This window comes from Diadema antillarum, unplaced genomic scaffold (genome assembly GCF_040938485.1).
Source record: "Diadema antillarum isolate AM-2024a unplaced genomic scaffold, OU_Dant_1.0 scf00000025, whole genome shotgun sequence".
In the NCBI taxonomy this organism is placed as follows: Eukaryota; Metazoa; Echinodermata; class Echinoidea; order Diadematoida; family Diadematidae; genus Diadema; species Diadema antillarum.
Window position 1 is genome coordinate 1,399,967 of NW_027270914.1, and position 27,810 is coordinate 1,427,776.

Sequence of the window (27,810 nt, forward strand, 5' to 3'; positions counted from 1 at the left end):
ATGGTCTGTCACTACACGGCCAGACAAGGTTGCCAGACATTAATGTAATTACAGTTGAACCTCTCTTATCCGGCCTCCCTTTATCCGGATCTCTCTATTATACAGACGCAATCTCGCCGTGATTTTTTTTAAAATAATTACGGGAGGAAAGGGGGATTCCCAACTCCTTGAGATCTCCTACACAAACACACATGAATTACATATACTTGATACATTTCTTAATGTATTATTTAGGTAAATCATCCCAAGAATTTATAAAAGAAAATGATTTCATTCTTGCAAACACGAACCTCTATTTTGGGGTCTGTTACTGAGTGTAACAATGAAAAGGTTGCAGTATACACATTACTACATGTGGTACTACAATGGGCTACATCAGTACGTGTGTATGTATATGTACATGTATAAAGCATTGAGTCTCCCGTATCCGGCCAAATCCCTTATCCGGATGAGCCCCGGTCCCGACTTGTCCGGATACAAGAGGTTCAACTGTATATGAAATAGTACAATGCTTTGATTTTCTGATTTGGGTGGGTTTTCTCTTTTTTTTTTTTTTTTTTTTTTTTTTTTTGGGGGGGGGGGGGGTAGACTCTCAAGCTTTCAAGTGATGTATAATTTGCTCTACTTTATTTCCAAAAACTTTCCACGTCAGAGAAAAGAGAGTTGGCTTTAATACCAGATAATCAAAATATGGAGAGAATCTGCCTTGAAGTTTAGTTGCAGTTATGTGTCCAGGAAATAAAGCATCAAATGTTTTGGGTCCATTCCAAACACCATAGCAACATGCTTCATAAAGGTGCTGGGTTTTAAAAAATTGGCAGATTTTGCCTTCCAGGTACATTATAGGTAGGTGGTCTTTAAAATCCCAAATTTTGAATGAAAAAAATATTTCTCATTTTCTAATCATCTCATATTATTTTGCTGTTTTTTTTTTAACTCTTGCAAGGTAATGTGACAAGTCACATGTGTGGGGCAACATACATTGCACTGCCGTTATAACAAGCAAGGTTGTAGCAAACTTTCAGATACCACAAAGTAAAATTAAGGTCCCACAATTATCTGTATATTTCCATGCATGTTATTTATTCAGCTATAACAAACTTTTGACATAGTGAAAGAAAACTCTTGATCCTTGAGGCTTTGATGTAATGGGAATAGCCTGTATTTTATGCAGTCGTTTTCAGCCTGCCGAGAGTTATTACGTCAGACTTGTGGCTCAAAAGAGGAAAATAGCAAATTTTGAAAATATTATCCTATAATTTAACTGCAGAGAGAATGCAAATATTGCATTGTCATTGCACTATAAGAACATGTTAGGTAACTACTTCAGGTAAATGTAATGGTATCAGAAATGACTTGCCATGGCCTTTGTGCAGAGGAAGTGCTTGTGTGTCAAAGGTCAGGTCCCCTCCCTAATCCTGAACTTCCTGTCTGGTAGAACCAGACACCTTTCTCACCAGCACTAGAGGAGGGCCAACTATACAATGGCATCTCTGATTTCATGGCAGTGTACATGTATATTTACGTGTATACGTTATGTATACAAAGCTTACATGTACACTTACATGTACACTTAGCAAAGGCAGACTTTCCTCTCAAGTTACATTTTTACGGTGTGTATTTGAAATTTTACAAGAGAATGCACTCCTTGATGTGGCTGCTCCTCAGTTGCTTGTATGCTAAGCATGTTAGCATGAGGGGTGAGCCTACCACCTTGCATCTCCCTGAGTAATCACAAAGCAGTTGTACAGGGTGTATGGATAGTTCCCACTCTAGTACGTACTCATTATATAAGCTCTTTGGGTAGAACCTATTTCTAAGAGGTAGAACTCTGTTGTGTTTGCAGCCAGTCACTAGAATGCAGAGAAACCGCACAATAGTGAGGACCTGACAGCCATGACAATTACCTTCATATTATCAGGCTTCTCGCTACATCAGAGTATAAAGACAAAGAGATATAGAGTTGGGACCTATAAAATTGCATTGTTATATCTGACCTCTTTTATAGCGAGGCTCCACTCTGGTAGGATCTCTGTGCTGTCTGATTGTAAGAACCATCCTTTGGAAGAGAAAAGTACTCTCTCTTGTATAAAATTAAACCTGTAAATATGTACATATTTTCTGTAAATGTTATGCAGGACTGATATAGGGGGGGGGGGGGGAGCAGGGGACATATTGTTCAAAAAGCATCTTTGCTAACTTTTCATCACATTACATGGCATTTTTTTCCCCTATTGCTTTCAGGTATTCATATTTATGAATGACAATAAAACCAGTCCTATACGATTATTCACGCAACTTCTAACACGCACTTCATGTCTAAATTGTGTCCTCTTCCAGCTCAAATCTTATTTTTAGTTTCCGTGAGGTTTGTCTGACATAGCAAAAACCATTCACTGTGAGAAAGACAGATTTAAATCATTGTAGGAAGTACACCAGAGGAATATCAAGAAATATTCTCCCAGACTTAGATCCCCATCTGCTAACAGATTTCATTGAGGTCTTCACTATTTTATGATTCATGATTAACCCGTTGAGGACGGTTTGATTTTGCTACAACACGCATTTCCCATAGACGCTTGCCTGAGCATACTCGGGACTCGTCCTCAACGGGTTAATGTTCAGTCATGACTCATTACAGTCATCCTCTGCTGTTTCGTTGTGTATTGATGTCAAATATTATTGTTTTGTATGGCTGTTCAAACTAGAACTGAGCCGTGAAGAATGTATAGATGAAATTACAATCATGTTCTAAAAAAACAATCTGTTGCTGTTAATGAGTTATTCTTTTCACCTGTTCGTTATAATTCTGTTTTGAAGAAGTTGCAAAGAATAACATAGCATACACACATGACCTGTGGCATCTGTAGTTAATACAGGTGTGAGTCGTATATCTGCTGTGTGTAATCTCTGATGGGGAAACATGCAAACCACACAGTCACACACACATGTACACACATTCTCAAAAGATGCTTCTACCAGGGATATGATAGTTTACTCAAGGTAACCGGGCATATTTCATTACTTGTTTCTGAAAAAAAAAACAAAAAAAAAAAATCATATAAATTGACATGAAATTGAAAGCCTTAAAAAAAAAAATGATATGTGAATTCAGATTTGTAAAATAAAGTGCATGCGTAACAATTGAGGATACATGTAAAATGTTCAAAATTTTCCATTTGATTAGTAAGAAAACTATTCAGCTACATACAGGTCATAAGTACACTGTATGCAGAACAACCACGTGCATCATATCCCCCCAGGGCCTCAAGAGGGCGCTTTTCATTTGTTTCAAATACGCTGAGGAAGCGGGCATATGCCTTGTGTGAAATGTATCCTCAGTTGCCTTGAATGAAACTTGGCCGGCGCCACATTTTTAAAAGTATAGGGGCAGTTTATATTTCTGGTGCCACCTGTGGATTTCATCAGCTAACAAGCAAAAGATAACAAGCCTTACCAACTCCCACTTCGAGATTTCATAGGTTTCCCCGGTTGCACCAGCCCTGTGAAACACTACAAAATCCCTAATTGAAGCCATTTAATTAATGAGTGCACACACACACACACAATGCACAAGGAATGCATTTACCATTGTGTTCAAGGTTTGGTCCAAGAGTGCCAAATGCAAGTTTGTGATAATTAGGACCTACACAGGCTTGCCAAAGATCACTATGATAACAATGAATCAATTGAAAAACAAAGTTAGGACAAATCTGCCAGTGCTGATGTGAGTGTAAATTGCAAATTCTTGTCATAACATGAAGAAATGTTTAAACCTTGACATTTTGTGTGCTGTGAATGTTGATTGACACAGACAACAGTATTGAGCACAGTGGGAGCAGTGATGGAAAAAAAAAAATGTTTGAATTACCATATTTGATGCAAAAAGTTTAGTTGTACCACATCCTCCTACCATATAAAAATTTGGCTAGATAGCCACAAGTATGGAGATGTCACTGATTTTCTCAATAAACCATAACTGTAGACGGTTCATTCGAGAAACAGTTTTAATGAAACTATTGTTCACATTTGTATATTTAACAATACATTGTACTTAACATTGATTGTACTGATTAACATTTTTACATTAGGTCTTTTCTGTCCTTGACTAACATTTTAGTACTACAATGTACATGTACATGTATTTTGAAACACTGAATAGTGGCAGATCCAGGTGGGGCGCACCGGGCGCGCATCCTTTATTTTATTATTATTATTTTTTTTTTTTTTAAACAAAAGAAATAACGAAAAAATTTAGGGGGTGCCTCCCCCCCCCCCCCCCTTAATTTCGTAAAGACACCCCCTCTTTATGGAATTCCTGGATCCGCCCCTGCTAGACCTGGTTTTGGATGTTGTTGTTGTTGTTGTTGTTGTTTGGTTTTTTTTTTTCTTCTTCTTCTGCAAATGATACATAGTGGCTTTTATAACCTCTCTGAAAACCTCCATTAGAATCACAGAGACTTGGCAAACTATGTCTTCTCCTTTCACATCACTATAGCCCAACAATAACAACACACCAGACTTCTTTCCACACAGAGGATAATGCAACTGAATCACTACACTTTACAACAAAGTGCTTTTTCCACATAAATGTCTTTTTTTTTAATTCCCTCAAAGAAAAAAACATCAACAAAATGAAATAAAAAATCACTCCTGTTATATAACTTGAGAGGCGAACACACAGCCAGACACACAAAAAAGGAAAGAGATTGTTGTTTCTTTTTACAGAATTAAAACGGAAAAGGCTAAGGGTGCACAAATATAGCATCTAATCATTTCAGTCCCACTCTATTTATCTATATGTTATGTTAGACTTTGCTATGCCCATATAACATTTTCATGATGTTTGGAAGTAAGATACAAGATACACTTGCGATAGCAGCCTTTAAGGTTTTAGTTGAATAGAGACTTTTGTGCTACAGGGCAGAATTTCACCATAGTTTATGCGGTTTGACTCTTAAATCTAAGTTACCAATTGTTACACTTTTTGTTCTTACTCTCATGGAAGTCCAATCAGAGCAGAATGTAAATAACATATGCATGAGCAAAAATGTCAGGACTTTATCATAGAGGAATTAATTCTCTTCAAAAAATTGATTCTGATGCACTGAATTCAAAACACTAGAGCAACACTTGTCCATATTTTACATTATACCCTTCACAGTCCACTACATTTAACAATCATACAAAGTCATGTCTACAGTTATTTATTAGTACATACGTCATCCTTGATAACTGATTTTTGCCACAATCGACTGAAGGCAAATAATACCTTTTGGCATGTCGCTTAAATGAGTATCAAAGTTTCATGATATTAAAAATCGGAGATTAAAATACTGCATGCAAATAACCCACAATAGGGGAATTGTTGTAATATGTGTTTTTTAGTGGTAAACTTGATAACTGCATGGTGTTATAACAACACACAGCCTATACTTCTAACATCCCACAGGCAGGGGGAAAAATCATATACCCACTATACATGGCACATAAATTGTACTGTTCAAAAATACCACATTAAACCTTGTACAAGTCCAAGAGAGATTGTCTAGACATGAACATATGGACTAGACCGGAGAAAGTATGTAATTCAAGAATAAAAGTTATGCTCTGCTGCTACCAAATTCTCTTCATATATTGGTACGAGATAGACAAAAAGGTACTTTGACTCCAGAGTAAATGCTTTAAATTCAATCCATTTTAGTCCAAAATAAGACATGCCTCTCCTATACGCACAGGCACAGCATGTGTTCATTATGTTGGACCTCTGTTGGTGTACATGATGTGTCACACAAATTTATGCAGTTGAAATTTGCATAATCCATGGACTACTTTTAAACCCCCTCACTTAATTTCGGCCGAAGAATCTGTACAGAGCAGACCCGGGGAGTCTGCTGTCCATTATTACAGAAAATCATGCATCTACCCCATGAGAAACATTGGCACTCTTTACAACAACAATTATTTGTGCTTTTAAAGAAGTTAATCATCTCCACAGACCCCCAAAGTACAAAGGTGGATCTGAGAGAAGCAATTACACATCTTTGGATGACATTTCAGTAGATAGAAATACTGTGATTGGGGGACAATTTTCCCTATGAATCTTTTGGCCAATTCTTAGCACCTGCACCAAGACACTTACTCAACTTCATCTGTAACAGGTACGTTAATCCTACCAGTCATTACATGCATTATACCAAATATAAAGTACAATTGTCGGGTGGCAATGATTAATACTAGTAAACAGTTTCCAATCAATGTTTGCATGATTACAGAATGTAAAACATCAATATGTCGATAATTCTTAAGTGATATGCAAATATTCTAGAGTACGTGTACATGATTTGATGGGAGGAAGTTGATATATACCTACATTTACATGAATTTTGCATCTTTTTTTCCCCCAGATCTGAGGTAACATAATCATAACAGAATCACTAAACATGATGATATCATATTCTATGGCAAATGCACTTCAGTATTTTTCAGCCCTACATATTTAGAGTAACCTGGTAACATACTGCTCAGGAATAAACTTGCACAGGTTAGCTACAAAGTTTCTACCAATGGGCCTTAAATACTGACTTTTCCATAGGCAAGAACCACTGTTTGTTTTGTTTGGTGTGGTTTTTTTTTTGTGAGTGTGTGTGTGTTGAGTTTGAATGTCAATCACATAAGGGCTCTACTAATCTACTTTTCAAACGTGAAAGAGGCCGAAGCAATTTCATTTCGGCATCCAGCAATTACTGCATAATACATTTGCACACATTACAGGCAGTTGTAAGCTAGCTTGCTATCTACTACATACTCCAAGGAGCGTTATAGAACAACAGACACATACATGTGAAAGAGCATGTATACATTTTAATGATTTCAGTAACTATTTGCGACATAGTTACCCGCCTTTATGATTGCCTTTATAAACCATACAGACCTGTAGCACCTTTTACAGTCATCCCCTAAAAGTTTGTTTCCCTATCAAGAAAACCACTGAAAATCATCTATACGTGCTTTCTTCAAAATTGTCATCAGCTCTTGTTACTAGTAAAGTAAAGTGACTCTAAAAGTGAAGGAGGTGTCACCATTAAGTAGTAAAATGCCTTTAGAGGTTTTCACTCACATTGCCAAAATACTAAAAATTGCATTGCGCTCTCTACAGATCTCAATTCTAACCACATAAAGCTCCACAAATACAGCAACATTTGACAATCAACACACATAGAGCTTATATCATATTGTACATTTCAATGTAAAAAAAAAAGAGAGAGAGAGAAGGAATTGCCCTCCCCCAAGTCACGGGAAATACACATGCTATGATGTGAGACAGTTTGTTTAACACACACACAAGCACAGACATCAAATATCTACATTTTATGTTTGTCTTACGAGAGTTCAAACAAAGGTCATGCACCCACAACATCAAATTCTGGTTTGGTCACCAAATTACCAAGTATGCAGTCTTCTGAATTTCCTTTTCACTCTATTAATTCAAACTCACTGAATGTCAGTCTCTCATAAATGCACATTTCGGTATAATCTGCGACATCAGGCAATCATGCTTCACTAGATGATCTATCTTGCTTTGCTCTCCATAAATTACATTTACCATCAGCCAAAAGTTCTCCACTTCTTCTCACACTTTAGTCTAATTATCATAACATTGACCTTTTTTTTTTTCCTTCAATATTACAAATCCATACGGAAGAGTATGTGACTATAAACAATAAGTTCAACTAAAACAATAACATCTTCACAACAAAAATATCTACAACCTGAAATTAATCATGCTATCTTAAATTTGAAATAAACATCTGGAAAACAAGAAAAACACTCTTTAAATGTATATATCAGTGTCTTTTACAGGCAGTTAATTGTAATGAATCTGAATATATGAGAGGATTCACATTCGCCAAGTAAACAAACATGTATACTTTCATGGAAGTTATTGTAATTGTCTCAAACTCGATCAAAGTATAAAATAGCCACACAACATTTTTGCCTAGATTGATCTTTCCTAACTGTTCTCTTTCTACTATTTTAGTTCTCACAAATATCCCCCGCATAGGTGAGCAACCTCTTTCATATCAACAATTACATTTACAAAGCATCAGGGATGAATGTGCCCAAGACGGACAACATTCTACATGTACAACCATTTCTGTGCTTTTTTCTTCAGTTGAACATACTAACACACTGGAATGAATATGAAAATCTGAAAGAAGAATGGCTGGTTGACCTATGAAATTTCATGACCAGCACACATCTGCCGAGCATTTGTCAAAAGCTGTGCTAAAGTGTAACATTCAATCTACTCTAATATGCATCCCCAATTTTCTTGCATCGTTTGCGAGTCTTTTTTTTTTAGCAGTCCTTTCCTTGTAAATACATGTTAAACATTTTTTGCTAGCATATACTGTCAAAGCTCCTCTGTTTTCAAATCTTGGTGTTTATCTTCAAAATTTGATGATTTACATCCCTCCTCAGTAATAAAACACCACTGTTTGTCACTGTACAAGGCATTAAGGTGGAAATGGGGGGGGGGTGGAAATCACCTTTCAGCACTTTTATCTGGAAAAATTATGCCTCATTTTTCACTACAGCACTACAGCTTGATTGTGTAGCCATCTTTATACACAATATTAATTCACCATTTCCAACATTCTGGCAGTATCTTCTTTCAATCTCAAAATCCATAGGGTCCATTTTTTTTCCACATCAAGCTCATTATTGGCATGTTGTGTTTTGTTTCTATTCAATTCCTCAATCTGTTAAAATGCAGAAAGACACCAAGCATATACTAGTACGATACACACAATGGGGAAATTTAGCCAATAACTTCAATAAAAAAAAAAAATTATACTGAACATGCAGTACATCAAAAGCTATTCACAAATTTCCAGTGGGTCTGGCTACATTAAAGATCTAGGCAAAGATTAGACTTTTCACTCTATATGGTTTGTTCCCCCCTCTACAGCCGGTGGGGCTTACGTAGGACGTGACACTTATGTGAAGGAGATACTGGACTGGCCTCCAGGGGGCGCTATGATTCTTTGCGTGTTGCGTTGTCCCACATGGTCATCATGCTGTCGTCCTGTGTGCAAAAATAAAAGATTCAAAGAAGGAAAACAAGGTCAAAAACAAAGTTTAATAAGAGATGATCAGTACAAAGTGGGGGGGGGGACTTTTATCATAGCAGTCTGTCACAACAAGCACACTGAGATCCCTAAGGTCAGGGCCCTGCTTCATGGAGAAATTTTGAACGAAGTAACAAATGTGTGCTAAGTGCAGTAACCATGGCAACAACTCAACATCTCACATCTAATTGGCTGTTGCCTGGCTGATGTCATGGTAACAGATGAAATGGTATTGTAATTATTGAAGCTTGCTTTAATTTCAAGATTGTTATGAGAAAGGTTCTGAAATGAGAGAGACAAGATTTCAGTGAGACGTGCAGTAGGGTAACAACATTTCTGGTATTGAAGATGTACAATGCCACATGGATACAAATTGTGCCAATTTTCTAAAGGATTACAACATCAAACTAAACTTTAAAAATCCCATCATCATTATCATAATCAACATAACACGCTACATTGCTTGTGTTGAGTCCTCTATTACTGTTTCCAATATAGCTTTTCAATAATTGAATACCTGGATATAAGAATGGCTGATGTTCAAATTTGGCAAATATCCTAAGCACGCCACACACTATGGCCTCAGAATAAACCAGCTTGTTTATTTCAGATCCAAAGTCTGTCAGTCTAATAGTCTTGAGTCATATAGTGTGCAGCAGGCTTTAGGAACCCCCTTTGCAAAGTACCAGTACACTGTAGTGCTAATACAGATAATGATTCAAATGACTGTTTTACATTTCAATTTGTACACATAACATTCCCATTATTGAAAACTCCATAATATTAGGATGTTATATTTATTTTATTTTCATCTTCTCAAAGTTTTTTCTCTATCATGGACTTGGGTCCTTCTTGCACTCAATTCTTCACAGCTGAATTGTACTGAGATCATCCTGAAATTGGCAAACAAGATTTTCTATGACAATGCCACATTGAAAGTACACATATCGGTGAGAAATAATCCACCCAGTTGTTGAAAAATAATTTCTGCAGATTGGTTCTTGTGTCTTTCTGCTATTATTTTTACATTTGACTTTTATCTTTTTCTTTAATAGGTAGAGAGGAAATTTTCTCTTACTTAAGCCCTGTGTTGTTCATACATAATTGTTGGTTTCAGCTGCATAATTCTAAAATGTATCTAACTCTCTAAGTTTGCATTTTTTTTTCTACATTAGTAATGCATTTGATTGATTAAACTGCCCATTTCTCTCAATTAGCAAACCATGTAAATTTATTTCTGATCTTTCTTTTGGTGCAAAATGGTGATTTCTGCAGCAAAATTTAGCAAAGACTTGATGGATTAGTCTTGCAAGTCTTATCATCAGCTCCCTCCGTCATTGTAAACTTACAACTGGCAATCCAAGAAATATTTCTCCATATTTTTCTCACAGTTATTGTCAAAAAGGGTCAAAATATGTGGATGTTGAAATATATCTCTTGTTGTATCTGCTGTTTGATAGGTGAAGGCAAATAAAAGTACATTCAAAAATTTCAAAAAAAATCAAATCAATGTCTGCAAAGGGTACAGGATGTTTTTTGTAACAGCTCAAACACAGTCAGCCATTTTTTGGTCACATTATTGATTTGGCCTTTTATGCTGCTGCATAAAATGAATCATAAATGTTTAAGAAATCAACATTTGACACCAAAGCTTGCGCACTGCACTTCAAACATTGACAATTTGAACAGAAACTTTAAACAATGAAGAAAATAATGCCCCTAGCACCCTATAGAGGTCAAGGCATAGAAATGATATGACGAAAAAATTGTACTCACACATCACAGCAAAACAAATATGCAAAATTGTAATTAATATCAAATAAAACTTGGAATACTGCTATCAATACATGCTCTTGAATTCCTTATCATTGTTATTTTTGTTTTGTTTTGTTGATTTTCGATGTGTGTTTTTTTAGACAAATATAAATGCAATCGCGTTTTCATACAGCTTGTCAGCTCCACCTCAAACATCGACCTTAGTATCTAGATCAACTTTAAATTATAAATCATGTCATATTATATCTATCCAACAAAATGGAAGTGGTTTGGCATATGGCCAGCGAATATTGACCCAAGGGTAAATGTAGAAGTGGAGTCAAACTTTACATCATGTTTTCTAGTGTTTCATGCTGATAGATATCATGAGAGAAAAAAAAGACCTTAACTAGACTGACTGGATTTACTCACTAAAATTTTACCTTCAGAAGCAAAGGATGGTGCTCTGCAATTTTTCTAATCACCAATCGTAGTATTTAAAATATTGAGATTTAAAAAGTTCCTCTCATTTTTTCAATTCATCTTTTGATGCTTTATCATATTAACCTGCACTTGCTTACAAAGGGATGATGCTTACATTTGATACTAACACAAAAGAAAGTAATATGAAAGTATGATATCCCATATCATCTAAAGAAGAAATTAGATGGACTTTCCAAAGAATGTAAGCGGGCAAATCTGCTATGAAATACAAGTAACTTCAACATAAAATGTTTTCTGAAAAGGTCAGCCCCCTTCTGCTGCTCCCTTAAGAATTCAGAGTTGGGGTCAACTCTCAAGTAGACAAGACATTTCCTCATTTGGATGTCTGGGTTGGTCAGGGGGTACCTAGCACGGGGCCAACTCTAGGGGGCGACATTGAACAAACCAACAAGCATGCTTGCCACAGGTAGATACTAGTTCTATACTTACATACACAAACTGGGGGGCTAGCATTGCAAGCACAGCACTAAAAGCCTGGTGAGGAACCCAAAGTGTGGCAAGAAAGTTAGTGTGACGGTGAGGAAGATTAGGGCAAAATGTGCCAAACATGCATGGAAGTCATATAAATATGAATGGATATGAATGTAAGTAAGATATTAAGAATGTTAAAAGGCATTACTGTAGAGAAGGCTTTTACTAATGACACAAATACCACAAATAAGAATCCTGTCGAAAACAAGCTGTGCAGTCTTTTTTTTTTCTTTTCATGAATACCAGGCTGACCAACATTATGGCTGCTGTGATATACGGCAGTAACATTGACCTTTGACCCCGTGAGATGAAAGAACATATGGCCTATGCCAATTCTATTAACATTATTTTTGACAGGAAAGAACTACCATGTCTCTGATTCTGTCTAGCTGTTCTGGTGTTACTACAGTTTAAAAATTCAATATGGAATGGTAACTGATAACACATTGAAAAGTGAAATACACTGTAGGTATATTTACAAACAGTCCAATTAAACATTCATGGATGGACCAAACACACAAAGTCAAAATATGAGAACAGTCACCAATGTAAGAAAAATCCTAAGAATTACATCCTTTAGAGACACATCAAAAAGACAGAGAATATATAGAGTTATATACAAGTCTCAAGGCTTGGTGTCACGTGAAGATGATGCTACATTAGCAAACACATGTTAATCCACATGCAAAATCACTGACATCAACAACACAAACATTGTGATGAACAAAATATAAAAGAAAATCAGACAATAAAAACATTCAAGGGAGTATCAAATTTTGGCAAGTTGGTGTTGGAAGCAAACAGCTACAAAAATTTGCTCAGAGAAGTGTACTAATCACAAACTCTGCAGTGCTTTGCAGTAGTTTCAGTTTCTTGTAATTCACAAATGAAACTGACTCAAAAGCAAAGTCTATCCTTTTATAGAATAACAGCAGTAACTTCCTAAGGAGAAATAATTTCTTTCATTATGCAGTATATACATAAATACAAAATGTAAAATACTTGCTTTGTTGGTGCCATGTTTTAATATGTTTCTCAGATTAAGCTTGACTTAGCACATATTCTTATCTGAAGATATATTTCAAACCTCTTGGTAAAAAGCAAAACAATTTTTTTGATATTTTCAGTCCTTTTAATAATGTCATATTCTAGCCAGGTAATCTCTGTCATGACAGTTAAGATACTTTTACTCAATATCAATCACACAGCAGAATCTTGCAAAATAAATAACAAAGACAATAACACAAAAATTAATATCAACAAAAAGTATCTCAATCAGACAGAACTGCAAAGCAAACCACACAACACATCTGTGACAAAGGACATCCCCTAAGAAATTATGGTTTCAAGACTTGTTGGCCCCTACAAAATTCATTCCATTAAGTTTTCATTCTGCAATGAAATGTCAGTGCTGATGATACAGAACACCAAATTACCAGATCTATCAACAGTGGAAAGGGTCAATTGTATTAAAAAAGAAAAAAAAAATCAGATTTTTTTTTTGTTCAACATCATTGTCTGGAAATTAACTCTTAACGTGCCATGGTCGCCGAACGGCGACCTTAGTCCTGACGTGCCATGGTCGCCGATCGGCGACTAAGAAGAGCGAGAAAAGCATTGATCATTTAAGTTATTGTGGTACCGTAATGTGTTACACCAAGAACTGTCAATGATATGTACTGGTAGCTGATTAGTATAACCATCGTTTCCACTGAAAATATGACCATGTTTACATTGGAAATTTTTGAGTAAATACATGATTTTTCAGCTAGATGTACTTTTTTCGCGTCGGGAAAATCCGCAGTGAGCGCACCCTCCGCAAGATGTGTATGGACCAAAAAGTCTCATTGGTAAACCACGCGTGTGTATGCTATTGAATCAGCGTGTATTGTCTATGCGGTTCCACTCGCATTGTTCCACTTGGATGCTGTCCTGCGGGAAGCTGCTTTGATTTTGTCCCTGAAAGAGGGTCAGCTTTCGTTCGTCGGTCAAGTCTTTCATCCTTTTGTTTTGGTAAACGTCACTAATCGTCCCCCACGCTAGCATAGGAATTACGCGCGGACAAAGGCTAACCGATTTCAATAGAATACGCCCGCCCCCGGTCCGCTTAGACAACAGGAGGATTAGTAGGTTCTTCCTTCTCAAGTGGACAAAAGACACTCTTCCAGGGTCAGGGACATTACTTCAGTTGCAAATACAGGATCTGGGACTAAAGAAGTCACATTTGGGAATGAATTACTGAGGTAGAAAGAGAAATTGCTAAGACAAAATAAACTGCTAGTATCTTTGGAATCATACAATTCTAGAAGGCAATTTTGTTATCATTTGAAAGAGGAGATGTTGCTCTAAAACTTTCTCACAGAGTCAAGGGAGCGTTCTATTGAAGAAAAACCGCGACTGACTCTTTTTTTCCATACTACACAAAAATTTCTAATATTTTTTTTGATGTATCAATTATTTCTGCAATATTTCAGGTTCAGATAGAAATTATGGCAAACTGACTACATGACATGAAAGAACAAACATTTCTTGATATATGTTGTGTAGAACTCAATTCAAAACAGTCAATAGTTTCAGAGATATGGCGGTTTTAAATTTCATTGTCGGTCCAATTTCGAAACGTTCTGGCTTTAGGTAAAAACCTCTGGCACGTTAGGGGTTTTGGGCCTGGCACATTAAGAGTTAAAGTACTCAGAGCAAGAATTAAAAAAAGAAAAGAAATGTGTACATTTCCACAACCAAAGTGATCAATATCCCGTCACCGCTGAGTGCAAAGATGACAATGTTTCTGATGTGAGTGTGATATTGTGAGATACAGCCAATCATTTAATGGCAAGAGAGTGAAATCTTGCAACTTCAGCCAAAGTCCTGTATGCCACACACATTAGGAAGATTCAGCCAATGAACAATGTGACTCCACCAATCAACATGAATATGCAAATTGACTTGTTGCATGCTTATGAATATTCCAATGAGATGCAAATGAGATGGTAATGAAATGGCCGCTAAGCCCCAGCTTGCCTGATAGGGAGAAGCCTGACCGGTGAAGATCTCTCTGACCGTGTTTGTTGAACTGGCTGGGCAGGTCCTCGGAGGGCTGGGGGGCCACCTTGCGGTAGTTGTTCTGGACCGGCTGCCCGGTGGGCTTGTGAACCTCCCCCTGGTAGCCCTCACGGTCCACCCGACGGGGCGCTCTGATCTAGGGTTGGGGGAGAAGAAAGAGATGCCTGTAATCATCAACTTATTCTTGCATGTGTGTGTGTGTGTGTGTGTGTGAGTGTGTGTGTGTGTGTGTGTGTGTGTGAGTGTATGTGTGTGTGTGTGTGTGTGTGTGTGTGGTCTAGTGGTTGTGTGCCCACATTGAGAAGGTTCAGGGTTCAACGCTCTGCCATAGCACTGTGTCCTTGAGCAAGACCCTTCAACTACAGTGCTCCTCTTAACCAAAGGGCATAAATTGGTATGAAGTAAGAAGCTAAATGTTTTTTAGAGATTATAGTTTGTAAACATGTCCTGCAAAGTGGTAGCTTATCTGGAAAGTTCCACAAGGGGAGGAATACTTTTAGTAGACCAAGTGTGGTTGTGGCTTTTTTTCCAGTAAATGGAGTCCTAATAGTTTGTAAAATACTCTTAACGTCATGGCATGTTAGACAGACACTACACAAAACATGTACTGTAAAAGTGGAAATTTTTGCGGTGTTGAAATTTTTGCGCATTTCGCAAAACCACAAACTACATGTATATAGCATGAAAATAAAAGCATGCGAATATTTTTGCTTGCCATGTTCCTGTGCGTGAGGTCTTGATTCCGTGGAATTAAAAACATGCAAATCTGTTCTTATCCCGCCGAGCGCCAAAAATAATTAGTTTCGCAAAAATATCCACTTTTACAGTATGTCCTTACCATTCTAATGACTATCAAAACCGCAATAAATGACAATACCAGGTACACAAGTGCATTCATGCCATGCAGATGGTTGTTTTGAATTCCTGCTCCAAAATGAAAGCAGTTCTCAAAAACAGTTTCTCAAAATACACTGCATCTACTTATTTACTAACTGTTGACATCATATTAAACTGTTGAAAACAGAGAAGTCTCGTCAGCATAGGCTGACAGCATTTCCAAGAGCCACATGGTTTATAGCTAAATATGAGATTCCGTGCAAAAAGGGGGCGTGGTCACACACTTGGTGCTGATTGGTTGACTTTGACCTCTCACCTTGTCCCTTGTGGCGATCTTTGAGTAGGCCTCGGGGGCGTGGAGGGGGCGTGGAATGAATCGACCCGCTCCCTGAGTGACGTGGAGCTGAGAAAGAATGAGAAATAAAGGTTCAGATGAGCACATCTCAGAATATGTTGGTAGAAATGAATAGAGCTACTGCATACGCCATATATTTCGCGAGTCTAAATTATCACGAATTGGGAATTCCCAGCGATTTCGTGAGTAGTTAAATTCGCGATCATGGAGTCCTGAACTCACTGGAGAAGTGTACACGCATACGTCACATATACATCAGGATCGGAGTCAATATTTTCGTGTGTCTTTAATTTCGCGAATAGCACCTGACTCGCGAAATCTGCGAAAATAAAAACCTCGCGAAATATTCGGGGTATGAAGTACTCAAACACACACATCTGGATATGCTTCAAGTCAGGCATGCGTACATGCTGATTGCATATGCCCACATCATTGCGGACGGAAGTGTAAGGTCAAGCTAAGCTCCATTCCTGGGCAACATCAGCAGTATCCCCAGCAGGACAATCAATATTACTACAATATCATCATCAACATCATTCCAATCAGTAACACTAACCTTAGCACCAACAGCAACATCAACACCATCACCATCATCACCACCTGCAACATTAACACCATCAATGTCATCATCACCATCATCACCACCAACATTAACACCATCACCATCATCATCAACATCATCATCAACAACATTAACACCATCACCATCATCATCAACAACATTAACACCATCACCATTATCACCACCAGCATTGAGCAACATCAACAACATTATCACGAACAACACCATCATCACCACCAGCAACATCAACATCATCACCATTATCACATCCAGCAACATCAACACCATATCGCCATCATCACCACCAGCAGCATCAACACCATCAAATGCCATCGTCACAACCAGCAACATCCACACCAACACCATCACAACCATCGGCAATATCAACACCATTACCAGCAGTAACATTAACATCACCACAAACAAGCAACATCATCATCATCACCACCACAAGCAATATTAACATCCCAACATCATCAGTACCACATAATCTTACTCAACACAAGCTACCACCAGTACCAACATAATCCCCATGATATCATCACTATCGCCACCAGCAACACTAACATCATCTTACCCAACACTAGCTACCACCAGCATCAACATCATCACCACGAAATCATCACTGTCACCATAGCAACACCACCAGTCCTCACCTCTCCATCTTCCAGGACCACTCGTCCCTGACTGATGACAGTCAGTGGCACACCGTGGCATTCCATCCCCTCAAAGATGTTGAAGTCCACAGCCTGTGCAGGGAGATCACATCGCCATGGAGACCAAAGATTTAATTAAAGATAATCAGCATATATCCTGCTAAATACTCAATGAGGATGCAGAACTTATTATACTAATATTTGAATTTCATTTCATTTCTTTTCATTCCCTCCAATTTGTTCAACATACAAATAACAAAGTGCCAACAAGAACTATGACTATTAAACCTAATAAGTAAAATGATAAATGAGCGCCATGAGCATCATTCTTGATGGACTTCAGCGCATCATAAGAGATCACTATTATTATTGTTATTATTACTATTATTATTATTATTATTATTATTATTATTATTATTATTATTATTATTATTATTATTATTATTATTATTATTATTATTATTATTATCAAATAGATGTGGCATTATAGACAGGACAATAACTTAACTTAGAAACATACATTACATAAACTGCAAACTGTAGTAGTTTTTCACTGAAGGGGTTTAGGTCTTATTTGTTGCTCAGCAAAGGCACTAACAGTTTTTTTTTTTTTATTTTGAAGGGAGCATGCTCATCATTAGCATTTTTAGTTGACACAAAAAGGCAATAATGGTATGCAAAACTTACTGCAAGTACAAAACATGTTTGATACGTGAATGTCTACCTTCTTTTTTTTTTTCTTTTCTGCTATTGCAATTAATTTAGCATTTTGTTCAACATGAAACTTAATTAGTTTTATCTCCATACAACAAATTGCTTTAAATAGGAACACACATCATAATGATATCTTTTTGCACTGCATTGCAGTGTATTGCATTGTACTGTAAAGTGTTACATCAAAGAACAATACTACAGTGTACTGGAAACAAAGCCAGTATTCCAGCACAAGTTCCAGAGGTCATTAAGAGCAAGTTTTAGCTGTTATGTCCATCAAACTGACCTGGTGGTGGGTATCCTTGGAGATGACCCTTGTTGCCATGGGATCCCAGATGACCAGGTCAGCATCTGATCCAACCTGGATCACTCCCTGTGTTGCAGAGCATAATCAACATAAAATGGTCAAAATCACAGAGTCTGCATCATACAGCCCTGCAGAGCACGAGTCCATCACTACTTTTCCTTTAACCGCTTTTACATTCTTTGCTTACTTCTGGAAGGAAAAAAAAGGCCAACGTCCCTTTATTTCTGTGATACTGTGATAGGAACAGTGGCGACTGTGTAAAATAAAGTGTTTTTGTATGTTGCAGCAAAATCATGGAACAATCTCCATGTTTGTAAGGCAAGCAGTTACAGTTAATGAGTTTATGACCAAGTTAACCTGTTGAGGACGGGCTGATTTTGCTACGACATGCATTTCCCATAGACACCTGCCCGAGTATACTGGGGACTCATTCTCAACGGGTTAAAATCTCATCTTTTGAATAATGCTACTCATGATTGAATTTTGCAATGTCCAGTGGAGTGTATCATTATAATAACTGTGCAATACCAATGTCCTTTATTATTATTATTATCATTATTATCATAGAGTTTAGATCTTTTGACAGAAGTATCTAGACAAAAGAGCTTTAAAAAAAATTGACATAACAATCATACTGCCATATACACTCTATAATGAAGTATGATTAGCAGGATTCAGCAAAGCAATTTTTGCACAAATGCATTTCCACTTTGACATTTCCATTTTGATTTGAAAATATGAATGACTGAGAACATATGACGTAAATTTAACCGTCGTCTTTCAAAGGCGATTTTTTTTTCCCAACATTGGAAACCATCGTTTGGATGTAGTAACCATGGTAACCTAATCAGGCATATGGAGCACTGACTGTCATCTTCCAGGTATCGGTACTTCATCGCTATGGAGATGTACTCCATACAACCTCATCTCTCACCTTCCTGGGGTACATGTTGAAGATCTTGGCAGCGTTGGTGCTCGTGACGGCAACGAAACGGCACTCATCCATCTTGCCAGTTTCCTAGTGATACAGGAAGAGACAAAGTCCAAGAGACATTACGACTACTACCTCGAGAGTGATGGCACAGAAATAGCAATGTCACTTCTTGCAGATGACAATACAGATTATTCGTCTTACCAGCAGCAATACTCGAGTATGCTTCAATTTTGCATATATCAATAAATTATAGAAATTTGCCACGATCAACCGAAACTGCAAAATATATGGCATATACTGCACACACCTTATATTTCATAAGGTTTGTATTTTTGCGAAAGTTTGGTGCCATCTGCGAATTCTGCAACATGCAAAAGTCTGAACTCCAATCCCGACACGAATGTGACGTGCACGCATACATTTCTACATCTATTACTGTCCTCCATGATCATAAATTTCAACCACTCGCAAAATTGTTAGGCGGTCCCAATTTGCAGGAAAATAGACTTGCTAAATATATGGTATATATAATACATTATTTTCTCTTCCACTTACCACACCCTTCTCCCAGATAACAGACATCCTATCTTCTACTCCATTGACTCCATTGGGGATCTTGGAGAAGTCGTCCTTTCCCATTGCCTTCTGGTCTGACTTGAAGGTGCAATTGTCCGTCCCGGTAAGCTGGAGGTCGTTGCTATGGTGACCAGAGTTTGGAAAATGGTCAAATAAAACATACTTGGCTTAATCCATCATTTTTGCGATGAGGCTATTAATCTGCAAGTTAACCAATGTTAAATTTTTTTTAAACTCTTTCTTCCCCATGGTGTAAGCCTCGTGTCTGCTACATGATTCTGAGACCACTACACATGAGCACTTTTGGAAAACATCTTGTTTTTTCAAGTCCTTGTAACTATTTAAAGAAATAGAGTTGTACAGATTACTACAAGCTTTGCTGTGATGGAGACTTTATGAAGAAGCTATGGCTATGACTTGTTCATGTAACTGTGGCATATTGCAACCAATTGGATCAGTTTGTGTGCAGTTTTGTACTTGCATGAAATATGGGAAGCTGGTAAGCCATCAACCAAGTTAGATGTGCAAACATGGCACGCAACAAGTTAAAGAATATGTCTCTGCACTGATCTGGTGTCTTCTATGTACACAGATGATGATAGACACAAAGGACGATAATCATCACAATGATATGACAATGACATTGATAATTACAAAACTGTAAAAAATTGTAAAAAGTGAATACAAAGTCAAGCAGAAGAAGTGACGAGGATTTTGATGACCGCACATCACAAAGCCAACAAAAAGTTGTACCCCTTGATTTTACGTTGGGATTCAAAAACAGTGAAATGGGTCAACCAAGTCAATCTTGAGTTGTTCATATTTCCTGAAAGAGCTATTTTCCTTCTACATAAAATGAACTGGAAAGTGTGTTTTCAGCAGTTTTTCTACAACCTTTTTTTTTGGTAAAGTAGTGAGGGCCCGTTTCATAAAACTTGTTATCAGTGACAACTGCCACATTTCTATGACAAATTTGCTCTCAGCCAATCAGATGCAAGGATTTCAGTAGCTTGTCACATCTATGACAACTTGTCACTGATGACAAGTTTTAAGAAACGAACCCCTCAGGCATGTACGTCTTAGAGGCCCCTTTTCACTTGTTGAAAATCCTTTGCACACTCTTTACTTCCAACTCAAATAACTTTTGAAAGAATAATGCTACTGCTTTGAAAGTTGGCATTAATCATAGACAGAATGTGTTAATAGAGCATGCTCAATTTCAGCTTAATCTGATATCTTTATTGTTGTTGCTGCAGTGGTTTACATCCTGTTTTTTGTCCCATCCATCTGACAGCTAGCATGGTTTGGTAAAGAATAAGCACATGAACTGATCCTGTTCTTCAAAGCCTCTTTTCTCAGTTCACACTTTTCCAGAGCGTGTGCTTTCTTTCCAATATTTAGATTGGTTAGGAGTCCATTTGAATTGAGTTATACATCATTTTAAAGTTTAGAGTCTGCTCGTTCAGAATCCGCCCTTAACTGAAAACCATGTCTGGCAACTTTTGGTTGGTTTTGTGATGCAGGGTCACATACAGAATGAAAGGAATCATGGCAATGAAGGATGTAGTGTGTAGCGTGTCATAACTCCAAAGATGGAGCAGTGTGTACACTCACTTGGCAAGCAAGTCCATTAGGTAACCAGGTGTGGTTGGGTCTGCTCTAAGGGGTGGACCCATGACATGGGCTGCGGCGTGGAGCCAATCGTGGTGGTAGTAGGCTGAACCATCCGTTCCCAGACTGGCTGCGATGGGTTCACCGAACACCACCTTGCCTACACACAACAAATAATCAAATACCGGTACTTGTGTATTAAAGTGTTTTACATGTTTACACTTGAATAAGGTAACACTTTAAACTGCAATTTCTAATACGCAAATGAGTTAGTGGCTGAGCACCTTTAATCCCACACACTAAATCTTCTGTTGGAAGACAACATGAGACATAAAGCAATAAAGCACATATGAAATCCCAATCCTTACCCCCATATCACTGCTGACTGAAGCAAGGCTAAGGTCCACACAAAATTACAAATATGGCCTATATTCCTTTTTGCACACATGGGATATGCCCATTTTGATTAGTTGCACATCACGAAAGTGATGAATTCTCTCCTAAAACACATTAAAAAGCAAACCCTTACAAGAGCAATATCGGAGCCACAATTGCCAATTTGATAATTGACATGCTGATCATTTTTGCAGCAAAATTACCGCTGGACTCAACAGGTTACAGCAATACACCCTTAAAAAAAATCTTACCCTCCTTCCTGGCAGCGGCGATCTCGTCGGCTGCAGTTTTACTCATGACGTGGACCACATAGACCGGTGCGTTGACCTGGTTGGCGATACAGATGGCACGGTTGACGGCCTCTCTCTCCACCTACCAACAGAGTCAGGGTATAAAATTATATTTAGTCTTCCCTGCTAGCAAGAAGGACTCCACACGTATCTCTGGAGTCATCACACAGAAATAGAAATCTCCATTCAAATTACGGATATTTTCAGATTATCGACTTTTTACATTTGGACAGATGAGATGAATTGACAGACTGTCAACACCTTACCAGTGATGTCATACATACACAGATGAGTAGAAAATATATCACCCCAATTACATGTATCTGTTTACTTTCCACAAATTACCATACAGATGAATGTTCATGGTCTACCATAATTGAATATATTTCTAGATCTGACAACACCAAAATATTTGGGTGGAATTGCTTAAGATTTGGAAAATTAAAAATGCACCACATTATACATATTAATAAACATTGTCATAGATGGCACAAATGAGCACAAGACATAGTCCGTTCACAAAGTTGCTTCTATATACGAACATCCTGGTACATGCTCTTTCATCTTTCATTTTAAAAAAATGAATAAATAAATTATGACAACAATTCTTGTTGAAATAGCAATGTCTTGTAGCAAAAGCCAATCAGGAAGCAGGATTCTTGTCATTACCATGACACTAGCCACTACAGCATGAGAGTTATCACAGCAACTGTTTAAAAAAATCTTTATGTGCCATGGTGGAAACCCCCTGTGTGCCACTATACAAATGATGCACAGGATAGAGTGTGTTAGTGAAGGTGCGGCGCGCTCGAGAGTATTGACAATGGTGCGACATGCACGAGGCGCAGCCGAGTGCATGTTTGCAACCGTTGTCAATACTCGAGAGTGCGCCGCACCTTCACTAACGCCACGAAATAATCCTGTGCATCATTTGTTTTATAAAATGGGTCGAAAACTAACAGCATTATTCACGTACCGTTGTGGGTCAATACCAGTCAGCTACATGTAGCACTCGCTCAAAAGTCAAGATGTCCGAAGATGTTCGTCCCAAACATTTACGCACGTCGCACTCGGAAATCCCGCACATAAGTACTGTACGTACGTATAAGAGTATACGTACGCCACGTGTTATGCACAAGAAAGGCCGCCGGCTGTTGTGGCAGCCCGAACTAGAAGTTGTTTACAGGATTGACAGCGCGTATAGTAGCGCGTGACGCACTTGTAACAACTGATTGAGTGCGCACTGCTAGTGTAAACATTGTGACGTACGTCAGGCCCCGGCCGTGCATTTACTAAGAAATTAATGCACGCACACGTGACTCATTTCAGCGCTTCCAATTGGCTACATTCTTGAACCCATTTTATAAATTATTTTGAGACACCATGCTTTGAGAAAGCATTATGTTTTTTCAAATCTATATAATAAAAAACTAAATGTAGATTTCTGTTTAGCTGGACATGAAGTGAGCCAAGTTGTTGAGAAAATGCAAAGCTTTGCTTTGACGTAAATTGTATGACAAATCTACAAGTCTTTTTCTTTTAAATGACCAGTAGCTACATTAATGTAAGGGCATGACTTTGCACACAAAACAGTTACAGAAAATTGTTATTTATACACAAATCGAGTAGGGAACACGGCTTGCTAGTCAATGACCACATAAAATGCAAGCTATCATTGGGAGGAACAGTATTGCAAGGAACAGAATCACAAGAAACGCTTTCATTATACTCTGGCATTTGGCGATTTATCGATCGGTTTAGGAGGGTTTGTGCGTTTGAGCAGAACATGCTAAGTTGGCACGCCGTAGACTGAGTCGGGCGTGCAAGCATGGCACATAAAGAGTTAGTGAAATGACGCTCTGGACTTGACCACACTCTAGAGGTTGGTATACTCACATCTTCAGGACGGCTCTGAACATGACCTTCAGGCCCGGTGATTCCCAAATCTAGAAGCTTCTTGGTATTCTAAAAAGGATTAAAACAAAATCAACAAAATCACTTTGATATTACTGCTACATTGATCTTGTCAATGACATTAAAGGTGATGACCTTATTGCTATTATATACCTATATATGGGTCACCATTATTCATTCTATCAAAGCACAGAATAGCAATATACTACTCAATATATGTGACATATAAATTTCTCAATCTCTCTCTCTCTCTCCCATGTTTCCAGCTTTCTTTTTGTCTCTCCTCTCTGTCAATTTATCTATCTATCTATCTTTTATCTATCGATTTATCTATTTATCTATCTATCTATCTATCTATCTATTTATCTATCTATCAATCCATCTACATCTAGTATATCTATCTATCTATCTATCTATCTACTTATTAATCTTGTCATTTATCTGTCTATTCATATATTTATCTATATCTTCATATACTTATCTATATTCATTTATCAATCTCTCTTTCCACATATTTTTTTCTATTTATCTATATATCTATCTATTCATCTATCAATTTCATCTGGCTGCCTATTTGTCTATTAATTAGAGGTGCTCTGTTTGTATTACACTGTTAAGACACAAAAATATTCATAAATAAAGGGGTCAAGCATTATAAATTGACATGCTTGAATAGGTAAGTCACCTGTTACACTCTAAATTTTCGAAAGAAGCCATAAATTCTTCTTGTACATAGAAACATAAATTCTCAGCTACATTCCTTGTGTGGTCTTTTCTCCTTTGTAGTATTTTTTTTTATTTCTATTGTTGCATTTATGTTTAACCCTATTTTTACTGGGCTATTTGAGACCAAGTTTTTACTGGGGGGGGGGGGGGGGGGGTCAAACGCCCCCCCCCCCCCCCTTCTCGGCCGCCGATCACGTGATCGCCGCTAAATTTTGCCTAAAGATAGAGCCGGATGTCAACTACAAGATTACATGGTCATACAATAGAAAAATATTGCCTTTCTATTTTTAATGAATTAATTATGCAAATTTATGCATTAAATCATGTTTTCACCTGTAACTCCATTAAAAAGACTGAAGGATTGCTAAATTTTTGTGTCAGAATTCCTTAAGACAAGACACATTAAAAAATTTTCCTGTAAAAAAATAACACAATCAATATCAATTCTTTTGTGTTTTATTGTTCTGTTAATTTCTTATGTATTTTATTGGGTTTTTTTTCCTTGTGTTTTCTATTGTTGTTTTGCCTAAATTTGTTGCTGGCACTTTTTCAAGCTTATCTACACTAGAATTGATTAATTTCAATGGTTAAAAGTTGAAATAATCTAATTTATATCAATTTAACCAAAAAACACAATTTGCATTGGATTTGCAAACGATATCATAAATTTGAGCTGTTTTTTGGTTGACATGCATATGCAAAACATTACGTAACTTCAGAACGGTGTACCCGGACATCGCAAATTTGGTCTCAAAATATGCGGGAGACTTCAATGAAAAAAGTCATGAAACGGCCCGGCAAAATCTTTGAGCGTTGCGGAATCATGGCGCGATTAAAATAGTTAAAATAGGGTTAATCTTTAGCTGAAAAATGTCACTATCAGCCTTAGAATGACAAACAATCTAGGTCGATCCCCCAACATACTAAAATAACTTTTCATGCTATATCATGCATTTTGCCAAAAATGCCAAAAGGAACTATTTTCCTGTATTGTTCCTTTGTTTTGGCTGATGTTCTTGCTTTCTTTATCTACCAAATGTGGAAATGGAATGAAATAAAAAAATGAAAGGCATTCAAATTTTGAAGGGAGTCTCCTGCAGAGCGAGAAATACTCTGCTGCTCAGCATTACTTTGAACCAATCAGAGCTCTCACCTCGGCAATCATGTCCCCATTCTCAGCGTGCACCATGGGAAGGGCCCCCAGCTCCTTCAGGGCTGAGAAGGCGTGGAACAACTGAAAGATAATCACAGAAAACATTCACAGTGAGACTCTTGAATGAAATGGCCCCCTCTCCTAGTGAGGGGGTAATCTCAATCAAAAACTATGTCAGCTAGTAGGCTACTGTATACAACATATATTTTGCGAGTCTAAATTTTTGCAAATCAGGAATTCGCGAAGATTTCGAGAGTGGTTAAATTCGCTATCGTGGAGTCCTGTACTGAACGGAGAAGAGTACACACGTACGTCACAATCACATCGGGATCAGAGTCAATATTTTCGCCTGTCTTTAATTTCGTGAATAGCACCTGACTCATGAAATTCGCGAAAATAAAAACCTCGCAAAATTCACGAAAATATAAACCTCATGACATATTCGGCGTATACAGTACAATGCAGGGTGCATCACTTACACAGACCTGTGTAGATAAACTGACATCACCACAGAGTGAGTTAAGTACCAGCGTTCCCACTGTATTCTAGAATAAGATGCCTGATATCAATAAAGAATTAATACTACAAACTAAATTTGACATTTCAGTTTCATTCATATGAGCAATCCCTCTATAATTCTATCAAACAGGTTGAATGGATGACTTTGTATTTGTTGGGTTCCTTTTCCTTTCCTTATGCTCAGCTGTATCCTCTTCCTTACTTCATTGTAAAAGTGAATCACATAAAATGCTGGGACAGTTTGATGGCCTACATAAAGGGTGGGGGATATGAATTTTTACAGTGAGAGGAAAAAGCCATTCCAACAGTCAGCATGCAGGTAGAGACTACTAGAGTGTCTAAACTTCCTCAACTATGTGAGGAGAGGATAGGGAGGGGAGAAAACAACTAGTAAGTTGTTCCCACATGGTGGAAAAACTTTTTAGATGAGCAATGCAGAACCATGACACCCAGCTGTTTGGCACCAGATGTTGCCCAGCTGTTTGAGATGATTACTCCAGCTCTTGTTATCTGTCATCTGAAGATGACATGTGGAAGAGTCAGCTGCAAACTCTCTTTCATTCACACATGTCTTCACTGTGAAGTCAGGGATGTCAACACTCATGCATTCACTTCATCCCGGTTACAATACAAAAGCAAGGCAGACACTCATCAATCTCAATGGCCAAAAATGATACCTAAATCAGAGAAAATTTCATACTTTCTCATCAGGATATTGAGGAGATATTGAATTTATATTTCCTTTTGCAGAGTCACAGCAACTTTACACCCGCAATGTGCCCAAAGAATTTCCAACCAGTGCCAACACACTAACCCTCCAGATCAGGTTTATTTACAGCCCTCCTCTGAGAAGTCGATTAACACTTGCACCCAACAGGACTGACAAAAACATATCCGCATTCACACACACCCTAAATGAATAATTTATGAAAATTAATTTTTGCAATGCCATGTGAAAACTGTGTTCTGTGGAAGTAGAAATTAAATCGAATCCAATCGAATCGGACCGAACCGAATTGCTTTTGAACTGTAATGAATTCTTGTGCATAGACAAAAGAAATCATCAATTCTCATTCTATGTATTGCAATATGAAAATTGGTCCAAGTTGACTTTTTCTTTGTAAACTCTAGCAATACTTTGCCCTGCATAGTGAGTGTGTGTGAACAGCACATGAATAAACCATTAATCTTTCAATCCCATAATGCATCTCCCCACACTAGGTCTGCATGCTCAGGTGCCAGAGGTTGTGCTCCTGTCATTGCTTAGATATGCCCAGTCTGGAGACTTAAAGTGCTTAATTTGAAGCTGAGTGATTTTCTTTATCTTTTTTTT

General features: G+C 37.6%; 1 protein-coding gene across 1 annotated transcript in view; it reads right to left on the reverse strand.

Annotated features, from left to right (window-relative positions):
• Positions 1-8,953: 8,953 nt before the first annotated feature.
• Positions 8,954-27,810, reverse strand: part of LOC139733671 (dihydropyrimidinase-like) — a 104,841-nt gene continuing 85,984 nt past the window's right edge. Inside the window, exons 7-17 of the mRNA XM_071644486.1 lie at positions 25,959-26,039; positions 24,062-24,130; positions 22,127-22,247; positions 21,483-21,639; positions 19,848-19,989; positions 19,293-19,376; positions 18,338-18,424; positions 17,338-17,430; positions 16,081-16,167; positions 14,886-15,063; positions 8,954-9,091 (exon numbers count right to left, since the gene is read on the reverse strand). Of these exons, the coding sequence (XP_071500587.1) occupies positions 9,003-9,091; positions 14,886-15,063; positions 16,081-16,167; positions 17,338-17,430; positions 18,338-18,424; positions 19,293-19,376; positions 19,848-19,989; positions 21,483-21,639; positions 22,127-22,247; positions 24,062-24,130; positions 25,959-26,039 (1,188 nt within the window). The 3' untranslated portion in view covers positions 8,954-9,002. The remainder of the gene's footprint in view (positions 9,092-14,885; positions 15,064-16,080; positions 16,168-17,337; positions 17,431-18,337; positions 18,425-19,292; positions 19,377-19,847; positions 19,990-21,482; positions 21,640-22,126; positions 22,248-24,061; positions 24,131-25,958; positions 26,040-27,810) is intronic.